The sequence below is a fragment of the Homarus americanus genome, unplaced genomic scaffold, assembly GCF_018991925.1.
Source record: "Homarus americanus isolate GMGI-L3 unplaced genomic scaffold, GMGI_Hamer_2.0 scaffold1024, whole genome shotgun sequence".
NCBI classification, from domain to species: domain Eukaryota; kingdom Metazoa; phylum Arthropoda; class Malacostraca; order Decapoda; family Nephropidae; genus Homarus; species Homarus americanus.
The window spans coordinates 3,076,309-3,092,341 of NW_024715228.1; the positions used below are offsets into that span (position 1 = coordinate 3,076,309).

At 45.4% G+C, this 16,033-nt stretch overlaps 1 protein-coding gene and 1 long non-coding RNA gene across 2 annotated transcripts; both read left to right on the forward strand.

The window, feature by feature from the left end:
* Window positions 1-7,489: 7,489 nt before the first annotated feature.
* LOC121857192 lies at window positions 7,490-9,318 on the forward strand. The gene is made up of 4 exons (XR_006087128.1): window positions 7,490-7,614; window positions 8,392-8,498; window positions 8,993-9,130; window positions 9,298-9,318. It is a non-coding gene; the product is annotated as an uncharacterized LOC121857192 (long non-coding RNA).
* A 137-nt stretch (window positions 9,319-9,455) lies between these two features.
* LOC121855105 (serine protease 7-like) lies at window positions 9,456-15,555 on the forward strand (the record flags this gene model as incomplete). The annotated part of the gene is made up of 6 exons (XM_042349948.1): window positions 9,456-9,705; window positions 10,060-10,177; window positions 11,861-12,066; window positions 12,343-12,524; window positions 12,851-12,949; window positions 15,153-15,555. Coding segments are annotated over 6 exons (966 nt in total), but the record flags the coding sequence as incomplete, so codon positions are not given.
* Window positions 15,556-16,033: the final 478 nt, after the last annotated feature.

The following is a 16,033-nucleotide window of genomic DNA, read 5'->3' on the forward strand; positions in this document are numbered from 1 at the left end:
AAGAAGCCACGCATGTTTGCATGAGCTGGCACGGCGCATGAACTGCATGCCTGATGGTCAACGCCTACGCTTACCTGCACAGGATGTGGGTAAGCAGCCTGTGGGCAATTTAAAAATACACACACACATGGGTATAACACACACTACAGCACACACACATATTCAACACACACAAGGGCTAACACACACACAGCACTAACATACACAAGGCTTCAACACATATTCAGCATAACACACACAGCACACATATACAGCATTTACTACAGTATAACACATGATTATTTGGGCCTAGAGAAGTGTACTATTTTTGATACTGTTTTACTACTGAGATTTTGTTTGGAGAGCAGCCGACACTACAACCGTATTTTCAGCCTATGAGTATTTGCTGACGCCAAGAACAGCCCAGCCTGACATAAAACACACACTTGTATCACCAGTGTATTTGCCCCACACATTTTTGTACTGTTACTATAAGAAATGTTTTGCTGAAAGCATATATTACATTTGTGTTACATTAGTATGGTTGGGTCACATGCTTCATACTATGTATATATACATAAATATATATATACACACACACACATAAGACACACACACATACTACAATACATACACATATACACACACACACAGCATAACACATATTTCAAGAATAACACATAAGAAATAACACACTAACACATACTCACAAGACTTATAACAAAAACCACATCATGTTAAACACCCAGCTGACAGCCTTCATCTGGTCAACTGTAAGATGATGAGTGTAGCAGCAGGTGAGTGATGAGTGAGGTGGTGTGTGTGAGGTGAGTGTGGAGTGTGGCAGATGATGAGTGTAGCAGATGATGAGTGTAGCAGAGGAGTAGCAGATGATGAGTGTAGTAGGTGAGGTAGCAGATGATGAGTAGCAGGTGAGTGTAGCAGATGATGAGTGCAGTGATGGGTGTAGCAGGTGAGTGTAGCAGGTGGTGAGTAGAGTGGCAGAGTGTAGCAGGTAGTGGAGTGGCAGAGTGTAGCCAGGTGATGGGTGTGCAGGCAGCAGGTGGAGTGTAGCAGGTGGTGAGTGCAGCAGGAGGTGGTGGCAATGAGTGTAGCAGGTGTAGCAGGTGAGTGTGGCAGGTGGTGAGTGTAGCAGGTGGTGAGCAGGTGAGTGGTGAGTGCAGATGATGAGTGTAGGTGGTGAGTGTAGCAGGTGGTGAGTGTGTGGTGAGGTGATGAGTGTAGCAGGTAGCAGGTGGTGAGTGTGGTGGTGAGTGATGAGTGCAGGTGGTGAGTGGCAGAGTGGCAGATGATGAGTGCAGGTGGTGAGTGTAGCAGATGATGAGGAAGCAGGTGGTGAGGTGTAGCAGATGATGAGTGTAGCAGGTGGTGAGTGTAGCAGATGATGGGTGTAGATGGTGAGTGTAGCAGATGATGAGTGTAGCAGGTGGTGAGTGCAGCAGATGATGGTGTAGCAGGTGGTGAGTGGCAGCAGATGAGGATGGTGAGTGTAGCAGGAGTGTAGCAGGTGGTGAGTGTAGCAGGTGATGGTGAGTGCAGGTGGTGAGTGCAGCAGGTGGTGAGTGTGCAGGTGAGAGGAGGAGTGCAGAGTGTGCAGAGTGAGGTGAGTGAGCAGGTGAGTGCAGTGATGATGAGTGTAGCAGGTGTGAGTGTAGCAGGAGTGTAGCAGAGGTGATGAGTGTAGCAGATGGTGAGGTGGGTGAGGTAGCAGAGTGAGTGTAGCAGAGGTGGTGAGTGTAGTGGTGAGGTAGCAGATGATGAGTGTAGCAGGTGAGTGAGTAAGGTGATGTAGCAGCAGGTGAGTGCAGGTGGTGAGTGTAGCAGATGATGAGGTGGCAGGTGAGTGCAGTGATGATGGTGTAGCAGGCAGAGTGTAAGAGATGATGAGTGTAGCAGAGTGTAGCAGATGATGGGTGCAGCAGCAGGTGATGAGTGGTGATGATGAGTGTAGCAGGTGGTGATGATGAGTGAGATGAGCAGGTGGTGTGTAGCAGATGAGTGAGTGTGTGAGTGTAGTGTGGTGAGTGTAGATGATGAGTGTAGCAGGTGAGGTAGCAGGTGGTGAGTGTAGCAGGTGAGTGTAGCATGATGAGGTAGCAGGTAGAGATGATGAGTGCAGCAGGTGGGTGGGAGTGTAGCAGATGATGAGTGGTGGTGAGTGTAGAGATGATGAGCGTAGCAGGTGGTGAGTGCAGGTGGTGTAGCAGGTGGTGAGTGCAGCAGGTGGGTGATGATGACGAGTGATGATGAGTGTAGCAGGTGAGTGTAGTGGTGAGATGAGGCAGGTGGTGAGTGTAGGAGTGGCAGGTGGTGAGTGCAGGTGAGATGAGTGCAGAGGTGGTGAGGCAGGTGGTGAGTGTAGCAGATGATGAGTGTAGAGTGAGGCAGGAGGTGAGTGTAGCAGATGATGAGTGAGTGTAGCAGAGATGATGAGTGTGAGAGTGAGCAGTGTGTGGGTGAGTGTAGCAGATGATGAGTGTAGCAGAGTGTAGCAGATGATGAGTGTAGGTGAGTGAGTAGATGATGGGTAGCAGGTGGTGAGTGGCAGATGATGAGTGTAGTGCAGGTGGTGAGTAAGATGATGGGTGGCAGGTGGTGAGTGTAAGTAGATGATGAGTGTAGAGTGCAGGTGATGAGTGTAGCAGGTGGTGAGTGTAGCAGATGATGAGTAGCAGGTGAGTGTAGCAGGTGAGTGTAGCAGGTGGTGGGTGGCAGGTGAGGTAGCAGGTGGTGATGCAGTGAGGTGAGTGTAGCAGATGAGTGAGTGTAGCAGGTGGTGAGTGATGGGTGTGGTGAGTGTAGCAGATGGGTGAGTGAGTGTAGGTGGTGAGGTAAAGCAGGGTGAGTGTAGCAGATGAGGTGAGTGCAGATGATGAGTGTAGCAGTGGGTGAGTGTGATGGGAGTGCAGGTGGTGGAGTGTGGTGAGGCAGATGATGAGGTGAGGTAGATGATGGTAGCAGGTGAGGTAGCAGATGATGAGTGTAGCAGGTGAGGTGAGTGTAGCAGGTGAGGTAGCAGATGATGAGTGTAGCAGGAGGTGGAGTGAAGATGATGAGTGTAGCAGGTGGTAGATGTGGTGAGTGTGGTGAGGAAGGATGATGGATGCAGATGAGTGTGTGTGAGTGTAGCAGATGATGAGTGTAGCAGGTGTGGTGGTGAGGTACAGATGATGGTGTAGCAGGTGAGTGTAGCAGATGATGATGGGAGTGTGGTGAGTGATGGTGGGTGAGTGTAAGATGATGAGTGAGCAGGTGGGAGTGTAGCATGATGAGTGTAGCAGGTGGTGAGGTGATGAGTGTAGCAGGTGGTGAGTGTAGCAGATGATGAGTGTAGCAGGAGTGTAGCAGGTGATGAGTGTAGAGGTGGTGAGTGTAGCAGATGATGAGTGTAGCAGGTGGTGAGTGTAGCAGGTGGTGAGTGTAGCAGGTGGTGAGGAAGCAGATGATGAGTGTGGTAGGTGGTGAGTGTGTGCACCAGATGATGAGTGGTGAGTGTGGTGAGTGCAGGAGTGAGTGTAGCAGGTGGTGAGTGCAGGTGGTGAGGTGAAGCAGGTGATGAGTAGCAGGTGGGTGTGTAGCAGGAGTGGTGGGTGTAATGATGAGTGGCAGGAGTGTGGTGAGTGTAGCAGGTGGTGAGCAACCAGATGATGATGTAGCAGGTGGTGAGTGTAGCAGGTGAGTGTAGCAGGTGAGTGTAGCAGGTGGTGAGGTAGCAGGTGAGTGCAGCAGGTGGTGAGTGTGGCAGGTGGTGAGTGTAACAGGTGGAGTGTGCAGCAGGGTGGTGGTGAGTGTAGCAGGAGTGTAGCAGGTGTAGCAGGTGAGTGTAGCAGATGAGTGGTGAGGTGATGAGTGTAGCAGAGGCCCAGATGATGAGTGTAGCAGAGTGTAGCAGGTGGTGGCAGGTGAGGTACCAGATGATGAGGTAGCAGGTGGTGAGTAGCAGGTGAGTGCAGGTAGTAGGTGGTGAGGTACCAGATGATGAGGTAGCAGAGTGTAGCAGGTGGTGAGTGTGGCAGGTGGTGAGTGTAGCAGGTGAGTGTAGCAGGTGAGGTAGCAGGTGAGTGCAGGTGGTGAGTGTAGCAGATGATGGGTGTAGCAGGTGAGTGTAGCAGGTGGTGAGTGCACTGATGATGAGTGTAGCAGGTAGTGTAGCAGGTGATGAGTGTGCAGGTGAGTGTGGTGAGCAGGATGGTGAGTGTAGCAATGAGTGGTGAGTGCAGAGGTAGCAGTGTATCAGGTGGGAGGTAGCAGATGATGAGGTGAGGTGGTGAGTGTAGCAGGTGAGTGTAGCAGGTGGTGAGTGTAGCAGGTGAGGAAGAGGTGAGTGTAGCAGGTGAGTGTAGCAGGTGGTGAGTGGCAGGTGGTGAGTGTAACAGGTGGGAGTGGCAGGTGGTGAGTGCAGGTGAGTAGCAGGTGTAGCAGCAGGTGGTGAGTACCAGAGATGAGTGGCAGAGTGGGAGTGGCAGGTGGTGAGTGTAGCAGGTGGTGAGTGTGGTGGTGAGTGTAGCAGGTGGTGAGTGTAGCAGGTGGAGAGTGTACCAGATGATGAGTGTAACAGGTGAGTGTAGCAGGTGAGTGTAGCAGGTGAGTGTAGCAGGTGGTGAGTGTAGCAGGTGGTGAGTGGCAGGTGTGAGTGTAGCAGGTGGTGAGGCAGGTGATGAGTGTAGCAGGTGGTGTGCAGCAGGTGAGTGCAGGAAGTGAGCAGAAAATACTTGAATTATGATAAACCAAATGGTAAGTCAAGTAGATGAATGAGCTTATGTGTATATTAATGGTGTGTGTGTGTGTGTGTGTGTGTGTGCACGAGCAGAGGTTGAGAAGCACTGTTGTTCAGTGGTGTGTTAAGTGATGAAAGATTTGTTATGGCCTAACCTACTACCTACCACTTAACCACTTAATGGCCACTCTAATTTAACCTATCTTGCCTCTGACTTTTGGCCTACCTCACTTAACCTACTTACTGTATATAACACTACAAGTCTCTGTCTCTTTTCACTTTCTTAATCAAACTTTTACTATTTTACGATGGGGATTTTACTTACATTTAAAAAAGTTTTAAGATTTATTGAGAATTGTTAAATTTGGATAGTGTTAGGTAAAAGGAAGACGAAGAAAGGTGAGAGATGTATGTTTCACTGTTGAAGAAAGATGAGAGTATGTGGCAACAGTGTTTCTGTATTTTGGAGGAAAGGTGAGAGAGTGGCAACAGTGTCTTTTAAGATGAGAGAGAGGCAACAGTGTTTTCTGGGCCTAAGAGAGGAAAGGTGAGAGTATGTGGCAACAGTGTCTTCCCCTGGGGACCTTAAGATGAAGAAAGATGAGAGTATGTGGCAACAGTGTCTTCCCCTGGGGGCCTTAAGATGAGGAAAGGTGAGAGTATGTGGCAACAGTGTCTTCCCTGGGGCCTTAAGATGAGGAGCATGGTATGTGGCAGTGTGTTCCTGGGGGCAGAAGATGGGGATGAATTAGAGTGGCAACAGTGTCTTCCCTGGGGCTTAAGATGAGGAAGGTGAAGTATGTGGCAACAGTGTCTTCCTGGGGGACTTAAGATGAAGGAAAGATGAGAGTATGTGGCAACAGTGTCTCTCCCTGGGGCCTTAAGATGAGGAGATGTGTGTGGCAGCAGTGTTCTTCCCTGGGGGTGCCAAGATGAGGAAGGATGAGAGTATGTGGCAACAGTGTCTTCCCTAGGGGACAAGATGAGATGAGTGAAATTGGCAACAGTGTCTTCCCTGGGGCCTTTAGATGAGGAAGGTGTGAGGTATGTGGCAACAGTGTCTTTCCTGGGGGCCTAAGATGGAAAGATGAGAGTATGTGGCAACAGTGTCTTCCTGGGGCAGCCAGGATGAGGAAGAGGTGAGGTATGTGGCAGTGTGTTTCCTGGGGGGCCAAGATGAAGGATGGGTATGTGGCAACAGTGTCTTCCTGGGACGTAAGATGAGAGAGGATGAGAGTATGTGAGCAGTGTCTTCCCCTGGGGCTTAAGATGAAGAGATGGAGTGTGTGGCAACAGTGTCTTTCCTGGGGGCCAAGATGAGGAGCATGAGGTATGTGGCAGTGTCTTCCCTGGGGGACCTTAAATGAAGATGAGTATGTGGCAACAGTGTTTCCCTGGGGCCTTAAGATGAGAAAGATGAGGTGTTGGCAACAGTGTCTTCCCTGGGGGCATCAAGATGAGGAAGCATGAGAATTGTGTGCGACAGTGTCTTCCCTGGGGACCTGAAGATGAAGAAGATGAAGTATGTGGCAACAGTGTCTTTCCTGGGGGCCTTAAGATGAAGAAGATGAGAGTATGTGGCAACAGTGTCTTCCCTGGGGGCCTTAAGATGAGGAAGCATGAGTATGTGGCAACGTGTCTTCCCTGGGGACCTGAAGATGAAGAAAGATGAGAGTATGTGGCAACGTGTCTTCTCCTGGGGGCTGTAAGATGAGGAAACATGGTATGTGTCAGTGTCTTCCCTGGGGACATAGATGAAACATGAGAGTATGGCATCAGTGTCTTCCTGGGGGCCTTTAGATGAAGAAAGATGAGAGTGTGTAGCAGTGTCTTCTTGGGGCCTTTAGATGGAAAGATGAGTATGTGGCAGCAGTGTGCTTTCCTGGGACCTTAAGATGAGGAAGCATGAAGTATGTGGCAACAGTGTCTTCCTGGGGGCCTTAAGATGAGAGCATGAGAATGTGTGGAGCATGTGTCTTTCCTGGGGGCCTTAGATGAGGAGCATGGTATGTGGCAACAGTGTCTTCCCTGGGGACTTAAGATGAGAAACATGAGGTATGTGGCAACAGTGTCTTTCCTGGGGAGACTTAAGATGAGGAAACATGAGTATGTGGCAACAGTGTCTTCCCTGGGGGCCTTAAGATGAAACATGAAGTATGTGGCAACAGTGTGTCTTCCCTGGGGGACTTTGTAAGATGAAGAAGATGAGGTATGTGAACAGTGTCTTCCCTTAAGATGAGGAGCATGAGGAGTATGTGGCAACAGTGTCTTCCCTGGGGACAAGATGAAGGAAAGATGGAGTATGTGGCAACAGTGTCTTCCTGGGGACCTTAAGATGAAGAAAGATGAGAGTAAGTGGCAACAGTGTCTTCCCTTGGGGGCCTGGGTATAGAGACAAGTGGAATCAAGTTGAACCTCAACACACACCGCAGTTCAGCAGGTAAGATCAGGTGCTCCTCTGTGTGTGTGTGTGTGTGTGTGTGTGTGTGTGTGTGTGTGTGTGTGTGTGTGTGTGTGTGTGTGTGTGTGTGTGTGTGTGTGTGTGTGTACAATTTGATTAGTTTAACCCACAAGTACACTGAAGTGTAACATTTTATTATGAAGAGATGTATCACCTGTGTACATATACTGTAAGCAGGAACTGTGTGAATAAGGGTCACCAAATAGTCTTTATAATAGGCTAACAAGTTTGTGATGCTGTGTGTGTGTGTGGGAGGGGGGCGGGGTAACGCTGACCTGGCCTGGCCCATGAGGAAGTGTTTGAGGCACCTGGCTGGTTGGCTGCTCTCTCTCACTTAACGGTGTGTTGTGTTTCCTGATGGTCGCTAGCTACACCTGAGCTAGAACTCTTTCTCTCTCTGTCTCCACATCCTACAATAAGTGTTCCACATCCTACAGTAAGTGTTCCACATCTTAACAATAAGTGTTCCACATCTTACAATAAGTGTTCCACATCCTAAAATAAGTGTTCCACATCTTACAATAAGTGTTCCACATCTTACAATAAGTGTTCCACATCTTACAATAAGTGTTCCACATCTTACAATAAGTGTTCCACATCTTACAATAAGTGTTCCACATCTTACAATAAGTGTTCCACATCTTACAATAAGTGTTCCACATCTTACGACAAGTGTTCCACATCCTAAAATAAGTGTTCCACATCTTACAATAAGTGTTCCACATCCTACAATAAGTGTTCCACATCTTACAATAGGTGTTCCACATCTTTCAACAAGTGTTCCACATCCTAAAATAAGTGTTCCACATCTTACAATAAGTGTTTCACATCTTACAATAAGTGTTCCACATCTTACAATAAGTGTTCCACATCTTACAATAAGTGTTCATACGTAGTGTTCCATCCTAAAATAAGTGTTCACATCTTACAATAAGTGTTCCACATCTTACAATAAGTGTTACATCTTACAATAAGTTCCACATCTTACAATAAGTGTTCCACATCCTAAAATAAGTGTTCCACATCTTACAATAAGTGTTCCACATCTTACAATAAGTGTTCCACATCTTACAATAAGTGTTCCACATCTTACAATAAGTGTTCCACATCCTACAAAAGTATAAAGTGATTGAGATATGACAACAAGATGGGAGGGATGTGTTGTGCTAACATATCACCGTGAAGAGAAATTCTAGTTTTTATTTCATTACAGATAAGTGAAGATGGCGGGAGGCAGCGTGAAGACATTGATGGTGATGATGGTGATGATGGTGGGTGGTGACCTAGCTTCTGCCGCCGTGTACAGGGTGACGCGCCAAGGTGAGTAGGTCATTACTGTTACCCGTTCTATTGGCCTAATATTATCATGTATGTACACTATATATTTATCTATATACTATACACATTATATAAATCATATATAATGGTGAATACACAATAAAAACATAGTTGTATTAAGTATATTGCTGTATTTGGGGGAGGAGGGAAGGGGGAGTTTCTCACATAATATAAAGGAAAATTTACCTCATATACGAAGGGTCACGGGTTCTATTACAGGCAGGAATGGATGTGATTCTTAAACGGGTATGTAAAACTTGCGATACCGGTGAGGCAGCCAGTGGTGGAACAACTTCTGAGGTGGACTGTTAGCTTGCCTTGGAGGGAGGGTGGGTGGATGTTATTACCAGTATAGAATATTAAGTCATGAGACCTTACGACCTGACCGGCCTCGTATCACACACACACACACACACACACACACACACACAAATCAGTTCTCGTCGGTAATCCAAGATACGGTTTCCTCCTGACAGCTGCAACAGGGAACAAATGTCCTACAGTCGGGATGCCCTGTGTGGCCCTGCCCTCCTGCCCGCCCTCCTCACCTCACTGCCAACCCTTCAACCAATGACCTGCAGATTCTTAGAGATGCCACGTGTGGTGGCACGCGAGTGAGTACTACTGTGTGTGTGTGTGTGTGTGTGTGTGTGTGTGTGTGTGTGTGTGTGTGTGTGTGTGTGTGTGTGTGTGTGTGTGTGCTAATCAGTATCCTGATAGGAATTTCAACACCCAAGGTCATATTCGTCTCTCAAGAACATTTATATTTGGGATGTTGCAGGTGTGTTGTGATACATCCACCATCCACCCATCAACATCCACCCCGTCAACATCCACCCTACTATCCACCGGTCAACATCCCCCATCAACATCCACCCATCAACATCACCATCAACATCCACCCTGTCAACAACACCCCGTCAACAACAACATCACCGTCAACAACCACCCGTCAACAACAACCACCCGTCAACAACAACCACCCCGTCAACAACCACCCCGTTAACAACCACCCCGTCAACAACCACGACCAGTACGTCACCGCCCACAGCAGCAGGAGGAGGAGGGGGAGAGAGCCTACTGCCGAAGGAGTGTGGGTCGTCGGCAGTTGATCCTGTTACTCGTGTTTACCATGGAGAAAATGCCACCCTGGGAGCCTACCCGTGGATGGCAGCGTTGGGCTATGACAGTGAGTAACTCTAACCTAGCCTAACCTAACCATTAGTAGCCTGAGCCGGTATGAAAGGTAAAATTAGGGTATAGTTGTGTTAGTTACGTTGGGACCTAATATGACAACAATAACAACAACACCATGTACAACAAATATACAGTAATAATAATAATAATAATAATAATAATAATAATAATAATAATAATAATAATAATAATAATATATATGTAATAATAATAATAATAATAATAATAACACTCGCTGTATAACGAATGTATAACAAGGAATGTAACAGTGTATAAACGAATGAATAACGATTAAAAGTATAATGTATTGGACCAAATATAATGACGATGGATGTTCTGCCAAAAGCTTACTTCTTCTCTGACGGCGTTCTGGAATGGACGTGTGGTGGAGCTCTGATAAACAACCATTACATCGTGACGGCGGCCCACTGCGTACATCCTGACTTCACCTACGCTAATAAACTGTAAGTATCGTCATTCTTTTTAGACTGTATGAAGGACTGACGGGTTTACCTTCCGTGGCTGTTTTACCGAGTTATTGTGATGATGATGATGATGATGATGATATGATGATGATGATGATGATGATGATGACACACTGCCAGTATATAAACAGAGATCAGTGAATTTTGTGGAGAAACTGCTAATTTGTCCATCCAGCTTATTTCATCTGAAGATTAACCACCCTAACGCTAACCTAACCTAACCTAACCTAACCTAACCTAACCTAACCTAACCTCACCTCACCTTACCTTACCAATCACATTTCAGGACGCTATCATTCTGCCAAATTCTAAAATAAATATGATAGGCCTCACCATTTCCTCTAATTTGTCATGGAAGCCACACATCCTCAACATTGCTAAGGCTGCCTCCCGAAAGCTGGGAATGCTGTACAGATGCCGTAGCTACTTCACTCCCGAGAAGTTGCTTCAAGTATATAGGGGATTCATTCATCCTAACTTGGAGTACTGCTCTCATATCCGGGGTGGCTCTTCTTCTGCTCTACTATTAGATAGGGTGGAATCAAAGGCATTTAGACATATTAACTCTCCTCCTTTAGTTGACAATCTTTCTTCCCTTTCTCTTCGCCGCAATGTTGCTTCAGTTCTCTCTCTTTTACAGGTACTTTAACGGGCAATGTTCGGTGGATTTGGCATCCTGTGTACCGCTGGCAAGGCCGTGGGCTCGTAACACACGTCTTGCCCGCGGTGCCCACCGTTTCTCTGTGGATGTCGGTCACACTAGAATAACCCGTTATAATACCTCCTTCTTTCCTCACACAGCCAAACTGTGGAATGCTCTGCCTTCTTCTGTGTTTCCATACTTATACAATCTGTCTCACTTTAAAAAGGTGGTTTTACGGCATCTTCGTGGTGCAGATTAATATAACCTTTTCCTTTTATATTTTTAATTTCGCCCGTAGGGTCTCAAGGTGTCATCGATACCCGTGCCCCGTGGCTATTCTCACGTAAAAAAAAAAAAAAAACCGCTACCCTTACTTAGCCTAACCTAACGGCAACCATACTTAACCTAACTTAACGCTAATCTTACTTAACCTAACCTAACGCTAACCTTACTTTACCTAACCTTTCGCTAACCTTTCTTAACCTAACATAATACTAATATTTCTTAACCTAACCTAACTTGACCTAACCACACTAACGGTAACCTTACCTATGCCATTTCTCCTAACCAAACCTAACCTAACATAACGTAACATAAGCTAAGCAATATTAACATGTATGGTGTCGTCAGTTACCGTGTGTGTCCAATGTAAATGTGTTGTGATTGCATGAGGGAAGGGAGGAGAGGGGTGTGTGTGTGTGTGTGTGTGTGTGTGTGTGTAATAATAATAATAATAATAATTAACGGTTTATTGAAAGAGCTTGGCAGCCAGAAGGCTGAAAATATACAGTTACATATTTGGGGAATGGGTTTCGAATTACAAATAATATACAAGTAACATAAGTGACACAAGTGTGTGTGTGTGTGTGTGTGTGTGTGGATCCATTAAGAACTGGGGCATAAAAGAACTGGTGGCGGTGATAGTGGTAAGGAGGTTAAATTTTCTAATATAAATAAGTAAATAAATAAATAAATGAATAAATACACACCATTTGCATTCCTTTATCTGTCCACCTCAGGGAAAAGATTAGACTCGGTGAACACAACTTGAACCAAAACCCAGATTGTGTGGATGTAGAGGGAAAGAAGGTGTGTTCAGCTCCAGTAGAGGAGTACACGTCCCAGGAGGTCACCATCCACCCTAACTTCACCAGGCGGGGAGTGTACGAGACTGTGAGTGATGACATTGCTCTCATCAGACTGGACAGAGAGGTGGTGTTCTCTGGTGAGTGTTGCTGTGACCTTCTCTGTTTGTGTGCTGCTGGTGGTAGTGAGGTGATTTGATCCTGCCTGGATTTCTCTCTCTGATACTCTTCCTGATACACTCCCTGATCCTCTCCCTGATACACTGCCTGATCCTCTCCCTGATCTTCTTACACTCATGTCTAAGCATTTTTCTATCACCTGCAAAAACTTTAAGAGAAATAATCAATCTAAGTTTACAAAGACAGTGATATAACCTAACCTAACCAAACCTAACCTAACCTATCTTCGTTTCCAGAGACTATACACCCTATCTGCTTGCCGGCGGTGGATGAAAAGCCGCCCCAACTCGCGACAGTAGCTGGTTGGGGTAGCACAGAAGACGGTCAAGACGAAAATATCCTCCAGCAAGCCTCCTTACCTCACGTCACGCTCGACCAATGCAACACTCTCTACAACAACACACTCTTGCCGGAACAGGTCAGTCAGTCAGTCAGCCAGTTAAACAGTCATGTAGTTAGTCTTTATTAGTCAAGTCAGTTAGTCAGAGAGTTAGTTAATCAAATTCAGTGTTTCAAGAGGATAGGAGAGAAGGAGAAGGGTTAAACCATTGTCCTTGAAGGGTTAAACCATCATTCTTAAAGGGTTAAACCATCGTCCTCAAAAGGGTTAACATAAAAAAACAAACCCATCCTAATCTAACCAAATCCAACCCAACAAAAATAAACCCAACCCAACCAAACAAACCCAACTCAACCCAAATCAACCCCATCAAACCTAACCTATGCAATGGTACTGCCTGGTAGGTGTGTTACGGAGGAGGTGGACGTAGGGATTCTTGTTACGGAGACTCTGGTTGTCCTGTCTTCTACCCTCGAGTGACTCAAGGCACCACTAACGTCCTGGTTAGTTTGTTGTTGTTTAATGGTGTGACTGAGTACTACTGTGTTTGTTGATGTTGTTTAATGGTGTGACTGAGTACTACTGTGGTTGTTGTTGTTTAATGGTGTGACTGAGTACTACTGTGGTTGTTGTTGTTGTTTAATGGTGTGACTGAGTACTACTGTGTTTGTTGTTGTTTAATGGTGTGACTGAGTACTACTGTGTTTGTTGTTGTTGTTTAATGGTGTGACTGAGTACTACTGTGTTTGTTGTTGTTGTTTAATGGTGTGACTGAGTACTACTGTGGTTGTTGTTGTTCAATGGTGTGACTGAGTACTACTGTGTTTGTTGTTGTTGTTTAATGGTGTGACTGAGTACTAATGTGTTTGTTGTTGTTGTTTAATGGTGTGACTGAGTACTACTGCGTTTGTTGGTGTTATAATGGTGTGACTGAGTACTACTGTGTTTGTTGTTGTTCAATGGTGTGGACTGAGCAATTACTGTGTTTGTTGTTGTTGTTTAATGGTGTGACTGTGTACTACTGTGGTTGTTGGTGTTGTTTAATGGTGTGACTGAGTACCACTGTGGTTGTTGTTGTTTAATGGTGTGAGGAGTACTACTGTGTTTGTTGTTGTTGTTTAATGGTGTGACTGAGTACTACTGTGGTTGTTGTTGTTTAATGGTGTGAGTGAGTACTACTGTGTTTGTTGTTGTTGTTTAATGGTGTGACTGAGTACTACTGTGTTTGTTGTTGTTGTTCAATGGTGTGACTGAGTACTACTGTGTTTGTTGTTGTTGTTTAATGGTGTGACTGAGTACTACTGTGTTTGTTGTTGTTGTTTAATGGTGTGACTGAGTACTACTGTGTTTGTTGGTGTTGTTTAATGGTGTGACTGAGTACTACTGTGGTTGTTGTTGTTGTTTAATGGTGTGACTGAGTACTACTGTGTTTGTTGGTGTTGTTTAATGGTGTGACTGAGTACTACTGTGTGGTTGTTGGTGTTCACGGTGACTGAGTACTACTGTGGTTGTTGGTGTTGTTTAATGGTGTGACCGAGTACTCACTGTGGTTGTTGGTGTTAGTTTAATGGTGACTGAGTGGTTGTTGTTGTTTAATGGTGTGAGTGAGTACTACTGTGTTTGTTGTTGTTGTTTAATGGTGTGACTGAGTACTACTGTGTTTGTTGTTGTTGTTCAATGGTGTGACTGAGTACTACTGTGTTTGTTGTTGTTGTTTAATGGTGTGACTGAGTACTACTGTGTTTGTTGTTGTTGTTTAATGGTGTGACTGAGTACTACTGTGTTTGTTGGTGTTGTTTAATGGTGTGACTGAGTACTACTGTGGTTGTTGTTGTTGTTTAATGGTGTGACTGAGTACTACTGTGTTTGTTGGTGTTGTTTAATGGTGTGACTGAGTACTACTGTAGTTGTTGGTGTTTGGTGGTGTGACTGGGCCACTACTGTAGTTGTTGTTGTTTAATGGTGTGACTGAGTACTACTGTGGTTGTTGTTGTTTAGTGGTGTGACTGAGTACTACTGTGGTTGTTGTTGTTTAGTGGTGTGACTGAGTACTACTGTGGTTGTTGTTGTTTAGTGGTGTGACTGAGTACTACTGTGGTTGTTGTTGTTTAATGGTGTGACTGAGTACTATTGTGTTTGTTGTTGTTGTTTAATGGTGTGACTGAGTACTATTGTGTTTGTTGTTGTTGTTTAATGGTGTGACTGAGTACTACTGTGTTTGTCTGTGTTGGTCTGTATGTTTATGTATATCTATGTGTAATGACCGAGTAAATATGTATTATCAAGTGTATTTGTGAGTAGGTATATTTAAACTGATCATATGAATATTCACTCACGCACGCACTCTTTCTCACGCACTCACTTATTTTCCTCACACACACACACACACACACTCCTTCTCACACACACACACTCCTTCTCACACACACACTCTCCTCTCATGCAGTCTACTCGCACGCACTCTCCTCGCGCACTCTCTTCGCACGTGCTCACTCAAGTACTCGTCACACGCAATCTCCTGCAATCTCCTCACACATACTCACTCACACGCACTCATTCACGCACTCTCCTCTTCACACGTACTCGTTCACGCACTCTCCTCTTCACACGTACTCATTCACGCACTCTCCTTCACTCACGCACTCTCCTCGCACATACTAATGCACTCTCCTCATCAAACGCACTCACTCACGCACTCTCCCGCAGACTGGCATCGTGTCCTTCGGAAAATCACTGTGTGGCATTGAGGGAGTGCCAGCTGTGTACACCAGAGTGGCCGCCTATAGGCAGTGGATCATCAGCAAGTTGGCACCGTAGCTTGGCACTAAAGCCTGTGACTGTAGCCTGTCACTGTAGCTTGTCACTGCAGCCTGGTACTGAAGCCTGTCACTGCAGCCTGGTACTGAAGCCTGTCACTGCAGCCTGGTACTGAAGCCTGTCACTGTAGTCAGGCACTGAAGCGTGGCACCATTATCTTTCCTATGTTATATAACTTAACAACAGTAATACAGTGACAACAATAGCAAAACGGTGACAACAGTAAACAGTGACAACAGTAATACAGTGACAACAGTAATACAGTGACAACAGTAAACAGTGACAACAGTAAAACAGTGACAACAGTAAACAGTGATAACAGTAAACAGTGACAAAAATAACAAAACAGTGACAACAGTAAACAGTGACAACAGTAAAACAGTGACAACAGTAATGCAGTGACAACAGTAATACAGTGACAACAGTAACAAACAGTGACAACAGTAATACAGTGATAACAGTAAACAGTGACAAGTGTATAGCCACAATAAAAATTTAACAAATTTAATATTTATTTTATTTCTTAAAAATTAAAGATCATTAATGTTGGTTAGGTTAGGTTAGGTTAGGTTAGGTTAGGTTAGCAAGGTTAGGTTAGGTTAGGTTAGGTTAGCAGGTTGGGATTGGGGTTGGAGTTGGGTTAGGTTGGCAGGTTGGGTTAGGTTGGGTTAGCAGGTTAGGTTAGGTTAGCAAGGTTGGGTTAGGTTAGGTTAGGTTAGCAAGGTTAGGTCAGGTTAGGTTGGGTTAGCAAGGTTGGGTTGGGTTAGCAA